Genomic DNA, 16,979 nt, shown 5'->3' with positions numbered 1-16,979 from the left:
ATGAAAATGGTATACGAGCGATCGAGCGATGTCTGCTCCGCTCGCCAGCTAATCCTCGTCTTTTCTAAGGCGGGAAACACGTGCTGACGCAATGCATATGTCACACAGTAGGGGATTAGGGAATATCATGACATAACATTTCCCACATTGGGCCATCATGACCGGACAGGCGACCTCGCCTGAAGCAACATAGTATATCATCAAATTAAAAAAATATATTATAATATAGTAACATAGGTATGAAAAAAATAATCTGTAGATACAAAGCTGAGGATACTTACACAAATGGAGCAAAAAAATAGATTAAGCACACCACAGCAGTTAACTAAAAATAAAAAGAACATTAGTATGACAAAATAAATTAAAAAGTTGATATGAGGGAAAGAAATTATTAGAAAGTTCTCAGGTGTCATCTGTCCAAACTCAGGAGGACCTATAATGCTGACAGTTGTATAAAAATCAAGTGATACGTTCAATATTGTTGGACCAGGGCTTCATGTATTCAGCACAAGTGGATGTTTTGGACGGTCCGTCGAAAAATGCACACTTTTCCACATCATATGTGTCCATTTTGTTTGAGCCTGGTGACTTTATAAGGTCCGAGAAATTTCTGTTTGAGTTTTAGACCAAGGCCAAACTGAGTTCGTTTGATAGCCACGAGGTCATGAAGTTGAAATTTTTGTGCCTGTTTCCGTCACAAATTATAAGTATGGCGATTTTCGTCTTGCACTTTAGAGATTTGCTGTTTTGCGTCTTTATGGAGATCATCATGTTGCTGAATGAATGCAGATTTGATCTCCTCGTCGATTAGAGCAGCGATGTTTATGTCATTTTGCGATTTCATTTTAGTCCCAAAGAGAAGTTCAAAGGGAGTGGAATTGATGCTACGTTGAAAAGTTGAATTAATAATTTGTTGCACGGCGGGAACATGGCGGTACCATTGCTCAGGGTTGGTTATGGAGAGTTTAGAAAGGACAGCAATAATAATAGAGTTCAAACGCTCAACTTGACTGTTCGATCGTGGGAGGCCAGCTGTAATAAGAACGTGCTTTATTCTCTGTGTGTCACAATAGTTTGCAAATGCAGTGGATTTAAATGCAGGGCCTCAGAGATAATCCATGAAAGATTTCCAAAGACTGATTTTTGAGATTCCAGCTGACTGATAACTTCATCTGCGTCTGTAGACTTTGTCGGATAAAGCCACACGAATTTAGTAAACGAGTCTATAACTGCCAAATATGTTTGTATTTCTTTGATGTGGTGGCAAGGGGACCTAGGTGGTCGATATGGTACGTGTGCAAGGGTGCGTCGTCTTTGTCAATGGGGTGCAGAAGTCCGTCTTGTTTGCCACGCTTTCGATTATTGAGGATGCATGGGATGCAGTTATGGATACACCGCTCAATTTTTTCTTTCAGATTTGGGATAAAATATTCGTTGGTTAAAAGTTCTTGAGTGCAGATTACGGCGAAGTGGCCTCGTTCGTGAGCTGTTTTACTGACATTTGCCTGCATATTCTCAGGCACCACAAGTAAGTCAGTGCCGTTGACGTTTTTGTACAGGAGATTGTTTTTAACGAGAAAGTTATCATACGAAGGCGTTGTTTGAAGGAGTGCTTTAATAGCCGTAATATGCTCGTTGGTTTCTTGTGCTTTGCGAAATTGGAGAAGGACACTGTCTTGGATAGTCATGCAACATGGACTGCGACTGAGGGCATCCACGTGAGCCATCTTTGATCCGGTATGGTGCTCAGTTTCGTAGTCAAAATCTTGGAGATATAAAACCCATTGGGCTATTCTCGAATTGAGTTCCTTTTATTTAAAGTTTGCACAAAAGCGTTGCAGTCAGTGATAATTTTAAAATGTGAACCAAGGACGTAAATACGGAACTTTTTTAAAGCTTCAACAATTGCAAGGACTTCGAGTTCATAACTGGTGTATTTACGCTCGTTGTCCGATGTTTTCTTTTACATGTAGTAGACAGGGTGAAAGCTGTTATCGTTCATAGATTGTTAGTAGGACTGCCCCCAAGCCATCAATGGATGCATCGGTATGAATTTCAATAGGACTCTTTTGATTAAAAATACTTAAAACTGGTTGTTGAGAAAGCAAATATTTTAATCTGTGAAATGCGGCTTTCTGATCAGCATGAAATTGAAAGGGGGTGTCCTTACGAAGGAGATCACTAAGGGGTTTTGCAATGCTAGAATATGAGGGGATGAATTTCCTAAAATATCTCGTGAGACCAAGAAAGCGTTGGAGGTCTTTCGTACTCTTAGGTTCAGGGTAGTTAATTACAGATTTTGTTTTCAAAGGGGAAGGAAAAAGTTTACCACCTTCAACGATATGTCCAAGAAATTCGATTTTTTTGTGAAGAAATTGACATTTACGAAAATTAACTTCTAGACCATATTCACTAGCAACTTTGAGTACTTGGTTGAGACGATGAATGGCCTCATTTTCATTTTTGGCGGGAATAACTACATCGTCCATGTAGGGTAAAACATAACCTTTGACAATTAAATCACGAAAAACATAATTTATAAAGCGCTGGAATACTGAAGGGCAATTTGAAAGACCAAATGGCATTTGAAGAAACTGGAATTGTCCGTTGTGAGTTACAAAAGCTGTATATAGTTTACTTTCGTCCGCTACTGGCACATGAAAAATGCCGTTACGTAGGTCAAGAGTACTAAAAATTTGCGCGGCTTGAAGTTTATCCAAAATGTCATCAATAAGAGGAAGAGGAAAATGATCCTTAATTAAAAGTCGATTAAGTTTCCTATAATCGATGCAAACACCGGGTGTACCATCTTTTTTACGCACCACGAGAACTTGACTGGCATATGGAGATGAACAAGGTTCAATAATTTTAAGTTTCAACCATTCATTTATTTGTTTGTCAACAATTTCCCGTTCAACAAAAGGAAGGCGTCTGGGAGGGTGAAAAATCAGTTTATCATCAGATAGAGTGATTTAAGTTTAATATCTGTCGTCTTTGTTTTATTTATGACATAAGAATTCAGCAAACATTCTGCCGCAGCAAGAGTTTCTTTGGAAACATTTGAACCAATATCAAAAGCTGGAACATCGTCATTTATTGCAAAAATGAAAGATTCAAAAGCAGTTTCAAAGCATTGCTTGGGAGGCTTTGAAAAATATATACCGTCTGGTGTAATAATAGTTAATTTAGCATTTTTAATTACGTCACATCCTACAATAAGAGAAAATTGCATAGAATGATTTGGAACAACTCTAATATTAGCTGGAAAGTCCTGATTATCAATGTTGATAATGGTTTGAAAATAGCCAATAATAGGAATTTTCGAGAATCCGAAACCAGTTAACACTCCAGGATTATTTGAAAGTGGTGGGGAACCAAGTTGAATCCAAGTGTTTTGGTTCAGTAATGTGACCTCACTTACAGTGTCAATTAATCCAGAAACTGTGCTATTGAGTATAACGACAGTTTTACACATATTACCGTGAGATGTTTGTACTGTATTTACTTCGGCAGGTGGAGTGGAAGTCTCATTTGATGTAGTGGGGCGGTAATCCATAGATTTATGTCCAAAACGACCACAAGTTAGACACTTTGGGCCAAGAGAACAATTAGGACAAGACTGTGAGAGGTGTCCAACCTCATTGCAGTTAAAACAAGTTTATGGTTTAGTTTTAGATGGACCAGTATTATTAAATTTCGTGTCGTGTTGTTGGTCTGAATTTTTTCATCCAGTACCACGACTGGGGCCATTATTCGTATTTTTAAAATTTGATGGATGAGAGATATTTGTATGTAAAATATTGCAAAGAGCTTTCATTCGAGCGCATTTTTCGTCTTTCGAGTTGTTTATGAATTTTAATAGACGTAATTTTATCGGAGAACTCATTAAGTAATACCGTTTTAAACATGTCGTATGAATTGAGATTCCGTTGTGAAAACAAAAAAGTTTTAGCAGTACCTACAACAAGTCGTTTCACAAAAACTAATTTTTGCTGGTCGGTAAGATTTGGGAATAATTGGAAATTATCCTCTATATCGTTGAAAAAAGCGCGGACTGGATAGGAATCATTGCCTGAAAAGTTTCTGCAAGTGTTTGAAAGATCTCTCAAAATAAACCATAAATCATGACTCATCTCGCGAATCTCGGTGTTTGCCGTCATATAAACACCGTAGCGACTCGAATTAAAATTTATTACTTCCGCATCAGAAGAAACAACGCGATTTGGGCTTGGTGCCGTGGAGGGAGGGGAAGGGGGAACAGAAGAACTTAAACCTACAGGCGTCGGTGCGCTGTCGGTGTTTGAAATTGAATGATAGTCATCGGATAAAAAACTACATCTAGGGAATTGTGAAAATCCGTCAGATTAGTGAGTGCATTAAAAATTTTTTCACATAAAACATCTTTATTAGTGGAAGCTTCCAAATGTAATAAATTCGCCACTGATATAAAATCTGATAAAGAGAAATCTTTTAATAGAAGTTCTTTATGTTTTGCCAAATCGAAACTGTCTGGGAAAGCGGCAAAATTTCGCTTTTGCGAAGAATGATCAAAATCGGAATATCCGAGCACGGTATTAAATAATTTAATAACTCATGTTGTGCCATATTTAAGAGAATTCGCTATCAATGGGATATCACTAATTTTAGAGCCATAGTTCTTTAAACAGTAAAATAGGACAATATGAATATGAAATAGGGTATGTATGAATGAGAATTAAACAGTGTAAACACAGCTTAAAATCGTAATACTAATAAATTATGAACAAATCAGGGGAAAATGGGCCTACCTAACGTCGGGGCAGTCCTTATGATCCAATATATATCTTGGCCAATCCAATGTAATCCAAAATCAAATTTCGATTTAACGTCCAAACTCAGAAGAACGGACAAGTAGCATGTAACATCATTCACATATGTCGTCCAGCTTGAAGAATATTAAATCATCATAAAGGCACGTCTTCATTCACATACATCGTCTGGCTTGAAGAATATTAAATCGTCATAAAGGCACGTCTTGCCTTTGTTAGCTTTCTGAACGTCTTTAGTGATTGCTGGTGTCTAGGATTCGATTAACGCACGCAGAAAAGGCACGGTCGAGCCCCCAAAATGTGGGGAAAGGCAACGACCATAGTTGATAACACACATTTATTACTATTTACAAATATAGATTACATTAGGATTACAAATTAATGAAAATGGTATACGAGCGATCGAGCGACGTCTGCTCCGCTCACCAACTAATCCTCATCTTCTCTCGAAGGTGGGAAACACATGCTGACGCAATGCATACGTCACACAGTAGGGGATTAGGGAATATCATGACATAACATTTCCCACATACATGCACCATAGACTCCAACTACTACGGATTCTCCGTAGTTTCTACGGAAATTCATGAAAAACTACAAGCTACGAAAAGTATGGAAAAAACTACGGATTTTACTTGTTAAATTGTACTTGTTATTTTTGAAAAATACTTTGCCTTTGTTTATAACAGTAAATATTAATTTGCAACAACAAGCTCCTTATATACATAAATTGAGAAGAGAACTTTTTGAACTTTTAATGAATTTATTTGTTAGATTCGTAAAACCATCAGTAATTTCTAAAGAAAATGAAGATGTTACTCTAAAGTCTATTCCATTTCAGAAGTATAGTAAACAAAAAGAAAATGAAAATTTAGTGATTGGTGCGGAAACAAGACTATATTTAAAAAAATGCCAAGTTGAATGAAAGTGAAGTGAAATCATTTTTCAATTCTGTGCGAGCTTTTTTTGTAACTGCATGTTCATATATAATTGATAAATTTCCACTGAGTGATCCATTTCTAAAACATGCTGAAGTTGCGGACATCAACTTGAGAACTGAAGTCTCATTTTCATCTGTTCTTTACTTGATGAATACTTTTCCATCCATTATTGATGAAAAATGTCTTAATCAAGTAGAAATTGAATTTTCCATGTATCAAGTAGATGATTTGAAAGAAATTGTAGATTTGCGTATTGATATAGCATGGGGAGAAATTGCCAAATTAAAAAATATGAATGGGTGTATTAAATACAAAATATTGCCTTCTGTAATGCTTGCTGTCTTAATAATACCTCATTCAAATGCAGCTTGCGAAAGAATTTTTTCTATTGTTAAAAAAAATCAGACGGAATTTCGACCAAATTTAGGTTTTAAAACTCTTGAAGCAGTTTTGATTGAAAAAATAAATATGCAGGCAAATGAAGAACTGTGTTATAAAAAAATATTCTCAAAATCAGAACTTAAGCTTGCTAAGCATGCTACATATAAATCTTTGCATTCATAAATTATGCGTATTTTGTTTAATACTTATATGTATCATTCTTGGTTATTTAATTTTATTTCCCTGTAGAAATCATATCCAGAATAAAGATATGATTTATAGCTTCTGATTTTTTCTATGATTAGTAGTGATTTGAAGTACTTTTTATTAGTGAATGCTTGAGGAGTTAAAAGAAAATTTCTAATTAAATGTGCATATAATTTACAAGGTATATTTTTAATTATTCAGTTTTATATGTATATGGATTTTAAATGTAATAAAATTGATTACAATTATTAATTTAAAATTAATGAATGGTTAATTACAACATACGCTACGCGCACATTTTCAAAGTTGTAAAAATGTTGACTACTGACAAAGTTTGCTGAAGGTTGGAGTCTATGCATGCACCTGTAGTATTCCAGGAATACTAAGTTTACACGATAGCACTGTAAGGAAAGATAGCGGAACACAATGTACACACTTCAGAATGCTAAACTTGAATGAGGAGATGCATGATCAGATCACATGCACTAACGGTTGGGCTAGAGTACTAAGCATGAACCATAGCAATAAAAGATTAGATAGTTGCAAGAACACAATGTCTGCACTTTCACGGCACTAAAAGTGGATGAAGTGATGTATAATGAAATCTCGTAAGCTAATGGTCTTTCTTGTATAATGAGTCTAATGGTATTCTTGTATACTGAGGTCTTTCTTGTATAATGTATATGGGCTGTAGCACTATAAGAGGAATATATATATATATATATATATATGTAAGATAAAAATGTATGAATCAGAATTATAATATAACTATAAACATTAATTCTTCCTCTCTATTCTGAAATCGTAATAACTTATCTGCATTGCATCATTCAAATTAATCATGCGATCTTACGTAACCGTTAATACCAGATGCCTCTTAACGACCAATCACCGAATTGTAAACCAAAACTTTTCTCTTCGCATGCTTTCATCTTTCATAACGACGCACTTCAGCTCTTGCTCTCTACTGTGCTAAGATGTAATTTCGCTGGCTTGCTTTCTATCTTAACAATATATAAAAATGTAAATCTTGTGTGGAAAGGCATGATTAGAGTGCCAAGTGATTGTGGCCACAAATATCAATTGGAAATAAAAATGGAATTAAAACTGCCTCGACTGCCAAGTTCTTTAAATACTACGCAATCAAAATTCTTCTTCAATATGGATCTAATCACGCATCTACAGTGTTCTGTCTTTTCCTTTTCCTGTGCTTTTATTATGACAATTAAGCCGGCAGGATAGTTTCCTGCAGCCTGAAACCTCAATGGAAAATTTAATTCAGCTCTTCAAATCATCGTTTTGTGATAAATCCAAGATAATGTGAAAGAAGTAAATCATCAAGTTTGTTTTTTCAGTGTTTAACAAATAACAGATCATTCTTCTGCTGTGGTGTTTTGCAAGTGCTTCGAAAAAATAATCACGCGTAGTGTTTACAGATTGAATGTAATATCTCGATAAATTGAGAAGTTCGAATGCCTAGTAAAAAGGAATATTGAATTTGCTTCGCCGATGTCTACAACATTTAGAAAAAAAGTGCTTTAAATCATCAGTGAATTACCGTTTAGGAATTCAGCATTACAGCGAGTTCAAGGTCGATCTGAGTTAGTGTTTGCAAGTATGTGCGACAGAAAATTAGTTGCACTTCCGCTTTTTCAACAGCTCAAAAATTATTACATTCGTGTGAATCTAGCTCAGGAACTAAATTATTTAATGTGCTGTGGATTCTATAGTTTTCATTTCAACTTTGGTTAAAATTTCTGCAATTTGTTTTGAGAAAATCTGAAATTCTTGTTAAATTTTCTAATTTTTCATAATTATGTGTGAGCAAATTAAGTAACGAATTTTAAGCTATTTAAATTATTCATAGGGAAAGATATTAAGATAAGTTTTTATGTTTTTGAAATTTTGTTGAGAATTTTGAATACGAATTTTATAATTATTCTAAAAATGAAGTAGGTGTAAAAAATAAGTGAAATTATTAGAGATACGTAATATGAAATTATGGTAAATGCATGTTAAATTTCTGGATGATTGTAGTATAGTGTATGGCGAGGGAGTTCTGGGTTCCTAAGCAGAGGCCTGTAATTACCTCTGTACAGTTGTTTCCTTCACCCTCTTCAAGTAAGATAATGTTGGAGGCTCTCATTTTATGTGTGTGTGTAAATTTTTATATTATTATTATTTTTTTTATTATGGAATATATTAGTGCAGTTCTCAAAGGCCAGTTACCTTAATGCAAGGAACGGAGGCCTTTTCAAGTAACTGCCTAGGCACCCTGGGCCACTAGTGCAGAGAACACACTGGTTAGCTCAAGAGGACAGCCCTATTGATGGATATGTTTGTTTAGAAGTATTGCGAGGCTTCCAGTTTGGTAAAATCAGGAATTGTAAATGAAAGATGATAACGGTGAAACCATAAATTCTGAAAATCTTAATCCTATTATTTATGATGTTAAATTATAATTTATCAGTATGGAAATAAGTATCATAAATATTTATGTGCATTACATTTAGTTATAAGTAATGATTATGTAAAAGTTTATTTGGTGATATTCTGTAATAACAAGAACCTTCCCTGAAGAACTATGATTATGTGAACTCTCAAACAAAAAGACTTTTGGACTGAAATGCTGAAAATTCAATAGGACTCTAAAAATGAAAAATTTATTTAAAAAATTTGATATTTATAAATTATACTTTACAGGACAAAAGTTTTTTTTTTTTTTTTTTTACATTTGTAAGGGCTTTAACTCTTTCTCTTTAAAAAGGCTTCTCTGTCGCTACGTCTTTTTCTTTTTGAAGGGGGGAATATGTAAGATAAAAATGTATGAATCAGAATTATAATATAACTATAAACATTAATTCTTCCTCTCTATTCTAAAATCGTAATAACTTATCTGCATTGCACCATTCAAATTAATCATGCGATCTTACATAACCGTTAATACCAGATGCCTCTTGACGACCAATCACCGAATTGTAAACCAAAACTTTTCTCTTTGCGTGCTTTCATCTTTCATAACGACGCACTTCAGCTCTTGCTCTCTACTCTGCTAAGATGTAATTTCGCTGGCTTGCTTTCTATCTTAACAATATATAAAAATGTAAATCTTGTGTGGAAAGGCACGATTAGAGTGCCAAGTAATTGTGGCCACAAATATCAATTGGAAATAAAAATGGAATTAAAATCGCTTCTACTGCCAAGTTTTATTTACGAAGTCAACACATTACCTTATGACAAAATCAGATTACTTCCTCATCAATATACGATAACTACACATCTACACTGCTCCGTCTTTTTTCCTTTGCTCTTATTATGACATATATATATATATATATTTGTTTTATATAAAATGTGACGCACACACTTTCACCTCATATACTAAACAGTTCTAAGTAAGCACAGAGTGATAATCATGCACACTATTACACAGCACTGAGTAATAACAAAATGACTACTAGAACACGATACACACACTCTCTAGGACTGAACTTGAATGAGAAGATGCGCAATCAAATCACATAAACTGACAGTAAAGTATGCACTATAGGATTAGATAAGTGCAAGAACACTATACTTTCACAGCACTGAAATTTTGATTAGGAAATTTATGAAGAAATCTCATAAATAAATTATCTTGCATAAATATTGAGTTTGTGCTGTAGCACTATGAGAGAAAAGATTAAAAAAAAAAAAAAAGAGCAATAATGTGCACACATTTACGGTAAGCACTGAATAATAATTATGCACTCTGTACACTGTAACGCAGCGCTGTGTAAAAAAACGATGAATACTTGAGCACAATACACGCACTTTTCACTGTTCTAAGTAAGTACTGAATAATATTCACACGCACTATATCACAGCACTGAATCATATGATGAATACTGGAGCTCTTCGTAGCATTAAACTTGAATGAGGAGACGTACAATCAAATTGCATACACTGCCGATAAAGTATCTACCGTACTGCGAGAACACGATGCACAAACTTCTGGTATTAATAATGAATAATGAAATGTGTGGGGAAATCTCATAAATCTTCTTTACATATATTGAGTATGTGCTATAGCACTAGTTCCGACTGGGGTATGTAAGAGGTAAATACTTCGTAAGCGTTAAAATCTCTTTCAAAATAAGCAATGCACACACTATCACAGATATGAACTTGGATGAGGAATTGCACTGTAGCACTAATAAAGGAAAATACTGCTTGAGCTGAATGCAAACACTCACTTGGCACGAATGATGTGTAGTACTACTAAAAAAAAAAAATCAAATACACCGACAGTCGTAAGATGATTACTACTCTTATGTGGCCAAATATGGCGGTTGACAATATTTTCTTTCTTGTTTTGGAAAAAAAAAAGCGATTTTGGAAGGGGGTGGATTTAGAGTAGTATTTGATTACAAGCGAACCCCTGCGCTGCCTGTGTCCGAGACTGAGAGGAGGAGAGAAGGTTAAAGTTCCTTTTTCTTTTCTTATCAGCAGAAGGAAGGAGGGTTGGGTAACCGCGTTACTGTGTTAAAGTAACGACGGTCAGACACACAAGCCGGAAGAGTAATACTTAGAAAATTATTTAAATAATCAGTGAATAATGATGAAACTTGCACAACTGAAGTCCTAGTGCTTTTATGTAACTGCAGATACAAAAAAATCTCTTGTAAGCCTGAATATTCCGTTCACTGTGAAGCAAAATGTGGGAGCAAAATTTATACGACCTCTTATCTCTGCGTATAGACGCTACATACTTTTATCCTGCAAGGTATTCCTCTTAACGGCAGAGTGCTATCAAGTTATTAAGCTCACTTTCAATTGCCGTGTTGTGTAAACAAACAAAATTTTCACTACTGGGCCAAAAATAATCCCCGACCAGTTCATGAGCAATCTCTCCACAGCCAACGTGTAACTGTCTTGTGCACTTTTGCTGATTTTGGAATAATAGACCCATACTTTTACAAGAACAGAACAGTAACAGTCATGTCCGCACACTACATAGAAACGCTGCAAACCTTTCTGCAGCCAAGACTCAACTAACTCTTGGAGCTTGATTTCTGGTTCCAACAGGATAGTGCTACTGCACACACAGCAGGGTCATAGATGAATCTCCTATGTGAAATGTTTCCTGAGTGCCTGATCTCTTTACGAGGTGATATTCCTCGTTCCCCCGATCTCGTACCTCGTGACGATTTCTATCTTTGGGGCACTTTAAGGCTCAAGTCTACAAACGTAAGCCGAGGACAATTAAAGAATTGAATGCTGCTGTCTGTGGCAAAATCACGGCAATACCACCAGACCTTTGACAAGAAAGGTAATGCAGAATTTCAGAGAGTGACTTCGAAAGTGTATACAACATGATGGTTGTCATTTGGACTATGTAATTTTCAAAAATCTAATTTAAACACCACATGATGTAACAATGGTAAAGATTATTATATCAAACTGTAAAAATTTTCGACATCTCCGATCATTGGTTTGTTATTCACATTTCAGATTAAGAAGTTATTTCTGCCAGACCCTGTATAATACATCACTTACTAGTACAAAGTTGTGTGCAAGAAAATGCATGAAAAGTTATTCAACCATTAGCTTTCCTATTGTTTTGTCGTAGTTTTTCCCTAATTAATTGAAAAATTCGTTTAATATTTCAACTGCCTATTAAATCATCTCGTGAGATAAAAATTATGATGAAAATTTTTAAAAAAATAGATGAAGCTTATTTATAGCAGAAAGATCCATAAGATGGGCAGTTCTTTTATAATGAATATTTCGTAGAAATTAAAGGAAAAAAATAATGTGTATGTTATCTGATATATGTTTGTAAAATGATGTGTCAATGAGTACAATTTAAATTAATTGCCCTCATACCATCAGTTTAAAAGCATTTCTGTTCTCGAGTAAAGTGTGCCAAAATTAGTTTATGTATGTCTGTTTTTAGTGTTAAATAGTTAAGATGCTTTTAAGCACTGTGTTTAAAATAACAGGAATAGTAGCATTAGTAATTTATTGCAAATAAAGGACAAAATATTTTTAAGGAAGGCTTCCATTTTACTTGTTGTAAAACTTCTTTCAAAAACTTGGGGAGGGGGGTTATTATTTCAGACCTCTATTCTTTGCAGTTTTAAAATTTTAATCTGTAGTTTGAGATTTTAACTCTTCAGCACACGCGCATCACTGCGCTACGTTAGTACACGCGCGGGACAAATTTTACCCCACTGTTTGTTTTTCGGAGTTCACCCTCCCAACGTATAAATAAATGCATTTTCTTTGTTTAAAATAAATGTATAAATGACTAATTGCTTTGTGAATTCTGTTAAACCTTTTTTCCAGTTTTAATTCAAGATAATCTTATTTTTAAGTTATACAAACATTTCCATACTGGTTACCCAAAGTAAGCCATAAAAATCGAAATATATGCAAAATTACTGACTTATACATATATGATTTCTTATATTAGAAAAATCAGTTTGCACATGTACATATTTTTTAAACATAAGTGTTTATTATAAAGAGTGCTTTGATAAAGCACTAGAGGAATATGAAAAGGCTGCATTCTTACTTTTTTCCTTAAAACTCAATATAATGTCATACGATTATTCATATCAAAGAATAGATTCTAAATACGAATATTACAAAATATAAATAACATATAGGTTTTCTGCCCCCCCCCTTACCTGAGTTTATTATTCAAATAATCTCGTTTTGAACAATCCTCACATAGTGTGACAACATATTTTTACAAACAATTTCTTAGAGTGAAGGTCTGCTGCATCTTCTATTCCTGCCAACCTTTTTACTCCAGTTTTGAGTTTTTCGAGAGAGATATAATTGCAACCCTTTTTAGGAAATGTTCTTTTACAAGCTCTAATGCTAAATCTGTGAGAAAAGCTCTTCGGTTCATATTCACTTGATGGTTATTTGATCGATGAATAATAAAACCATTTATACCTGCAATGTTCATTAGTCCGAGAAATACTGTTAGAGGCCAGCGGCGGCATTTTCTTGAAACAGATTAAGTTCCACATAACTCATCAACAGTATAAACATCACCTTTTGTATAGTTGCAAAATGTTATCATTTCGAGCTTGAGCTGCTCTTTAGACAATGGATCTATTTGATTATCCACATGAATGGATGATAGAACGAGAACTGATTTATTTCGCAGAAATTCTTCTGGAATTTCACTTTTATCTTTTCACAGTGTCCCAAAACATGTCAATTTGTGCTTTTTCAATAGTTCATTGGCCAAAGGAATGCTCATGTACCAATTGTCCATAGGTTATATTTCTTTCAGTGCCACTTATGGGTGCAATAAGTCTTTGTACAACATCCAATGCCACATTTGACTGTCTATATAGTCCGACAGGCTGCTGACCTGCATAAATTTCTAGGTTGTATGCGTAAAATGTATGAGAATCGCACAAAGCAAAAGTGTTTATTCCATATCTTGAGAGCTTACTTTTATATATTGTCTGAATTGACACCTTTCTCGAAAGGGTTCTAATCTTTCGTCTATAGTACAATATTCAGATAAAGAATATTTTTTTCGTATGTTTTTGATAAATATTTCAAAAACATTTCTAATAAGTGCAAGTCTAGCCGTCATCTTTCGCTCTGCTCATAAATTGATGTCATCAAACCTAATATACCTCAACAGGAAGTGGAATCTTTTGATAGACATTGTTATTTGAAAAACAGTTATTCCGCTTCTGTCAGCTGACCACAAATCTTCTCTTTGAGAAGTGCTGCTCTCAACACTCCAGTGCAATATGATAGGAAAAACAACATTTCAATTCAGCTACGTTTGTCTCTTGTGCATCACGTTCTCTAGAGAGTTTGTTTCTTATTGATAAAATGTAAATATTTCTTGATTTCACCAAATCTTCCATTATTTATTCATCAAAAATTTGCAATAAACACTCAGTTGCATTTTTCAAATTTCTAAAGCTTTTCATGACACCAGGTAAATGTGTCACTATGTTTTGCGGGCTGTGTCCGAACGTTTTTCGAGGGTTTTTTTACTTCAAATCGTTCCATCTTTTCAAACATAAAACCATCTGATGTCACAGAAGATATGCTCCCTAAATCGTGTGAATAATCATATTACCAGTCAGAATCAGCTTCGTGAGCCACTTTCAGAAATATTATCGCACTCAGAATCCGAATCTTCAATTTCGTTATTAGTTTCAACACTAGCGAGAAGAACCTGCAGTCGTTGCTGTTCTCACTCGCACGCACTCATCTCAATGAATGTCTCCCTAGAAGTGAAACGTTAGTACACGTGCGGGGTAGCTACAATCCCACTGTACTGTCATTCCCCGAAAACACAAAATCCCAAGAACACGAGAAAAGTTCCTCTGGATTGACCCCTTTCTAACCTTGATCTTGAAAGGTACATGAAGTACTAGAAAGGTCACGTACCATCTTCCCTCATTTTCTAAGAAAAGACTATAGGTGGGGTGGATTTTACCCCAGCGCGTGTGCTGTTAAATAGTTAAGATGCTTTTAAGCACTGTGTTTAAAATAACAGGAATAATAGCATTAGTAATTTATTGCAAATAAAGGACAAAATATTTTTAAGGAAGGCTTCCATTTTACTTGTTGCAAAACTTCTTTCAAAACCTTGGGGAGGGGGATTATTATTTCAGACCTCTATTCTTTGCGGTTTTAAAATTTTAATCTCTAGTTTGAGATTTTAAGAGGCATGCATCATTATCTCAGTGTATATGTGTGAAAATAACATATGCATTGATTTTTATGAAGCTTTTTAAATATAAAACTCATTAAATTAATATAAAATATATATGCTTAATCAATAAATACTTTTATTTAATGTTGTTTTACGTAAATAACTGGGACATTATTAGGTTTCTCCACACAACAGTATGTACATTGTTAATTGTATTTTCACCCTGTTTAAAAGTGCTCTGATGAATTAAGGCTTTCCCTGTTCAGAATTCCCTTGAAATTTTTAAATGTAATCTGGTATATGTTGCGTACTTTTTCTGTGACATCTGTAAGAAATTTTATGTGGAAATATATTTTAATCGCCAAAGAGGGCGTAAATCTTTTATGATGTATACTTCTTGTTCTTGGATCTGCCAGTGACAGTTGAATGCATGTTAGACTTGAATAAACTTGGAAGTTTAAAAAACCTGATTCGTAATGTTCATTTACCTTTGTGATGTTATGTGTGATTTGAATTAATGTTTCTTGAACCAGGATAACTTGAAATCTTGACGCTTATTATATTATTTTATAATATCAATTAATTACAGTTTTATCTTCTACAGTATTTGTGCGGTCATGCTAATTTTTATTTACTAATTTATATCAAAGTATATTCATAGGCACACATTACAAAGTTTTATTAGAAGTTTAATAGCATTCGTAGTTTTATTTGAATACTTAAGTTACCTTTTCTTTTTGTAGCTGCTGGTAAGCTTGCTGCTGGAAAGTCTGAATGAAGAGATTAGTTCTGCCTTAAATTTGCATTAAAGGAGCTTCTGAAGGTGTTAAAAATAATGGATTGTTACAAATTGGTCCTTCATTATGCAAAACAGAATGCTGTTATCTTTATAGTTTCTTGTTATGTGTAAATAATTACTGATATTTTGATATTGTGATACATATTTGAATATTTGAGATGCTGTATAATGTGCCATTCCTCAGCAGTATATAATTGCTTTTTATTTTAGTTAGTTATTCTGAATATTCCGACTCAGGTTTGTAGTGTTTGTTTAAACATTGTTGATTTTAAAACGCTCCATGACATGTCACGCAAAATGTATTTTCTCAACACTATTTTCAGATTAATACTTTTGTCTAAATTTGTATTTTGAAATGCATGGTCATTGAAAAAGTTTTTCTCAAAGATTTTTGTGTAATTTTACTTCCATTGTGCATATTTGTAATGAATGTAATTTTTAGACTTTTTTGTAGGAAGTGCTTTCAGCTGAATATTTATGAAGAATGATCTATGTGTACATGAACATATTGCCTCTCAGAAAATTTTTATTAAAATATTAAAATACATTTGCTTATCCTTTTCTCATTATTTCAGTGTCTTCACCCAATAAGGTTCTATTAACTTTCACTTATCGGCAATAGTAGCAGAATACAGGTTTGTTAAAAGAGAATGCTGAGATTTTAAACATATAGCTGATTTAAATGTGTCAATGGATGTAATGAAGAATAATTTATGCTGAGCTGTGGATTATGAATCGTAAAAAGGACAGAATTTTATCTCTGACTGGGGATGCTAGTAGAGGAACTTGGTAAATGTAACATAGATCTGTTCATGACATTTTGAGGTGAAAAAGAGTATTCCAAAATTGAAATTTGTGTTTACACCCTATAACAGAAATACTAATCTGCAGAATTACTGTTTAGGAAAGGTTGGGTGGGGTATGTTTGGCACACGCGATTTTGAGGAAACTCAAATTATTATATCTCTCCAATAATTTTCATAACTATAGTCATCATGTAAGCTAAATATTTTTTAACATGATAGAAAATATAAGGGGAAAAAATAATGAAAAAAACCATACTGAATTCAGGTTTCGTCCGGTCCTTAAGAGTCCTTAAGTTTTTTGGAATCGATTTTTGGTACTTAAAAGTCCTTAATTTCGGCCAAAATCGG

The 16,979-nt window shown here is 34.1% G+C and overlaps 1 protein-coding gene across 1 annotated transcript in view; it reads left to right on the top strand.

The window, feature by feature from the left end:
• LOC118197203 (receptor expression-enhancing protein 5-like) overlaps positions 1–16,372 on the top strand; it is a 46,264-nt gene extending 29,892 nt beyond the window's left edge. The window contains exon 5 of the mRNA XM_035368709.2: positions 15,770–16,372. Coding sequence (XP_035224600.1) covers positions 15,770–15,804 — 35 coding nt within the window. The 3' untranslated portion in view covers positions 15,805–16,372. The remainder of the gene's footprint in view (positions 1–15,769) is intronic.
• Positions 16,373–16,979: the final 607 nt, after the last annotated feature.

The sequence above is a fragment of the Stegodyphus dumicola genome, chromosome 11, assembly GCF_044657685.1.
Source record: "Stegodyphus dumicola isolate Sdum_Otavi_A_Nest chromosome 11, ASM4465768v1".
NCBI lineage: Eukaryota > Metazoa > Arthropoda > Arachnida > Araneae > Eresidae > Stegodyphus > Stegodyphus dumicola.
The sequence above is the reverse complement of the archived record's forward strand: the minus strand, read 5'-3'. Positions and strand labels throughout refer to the sequence as shown.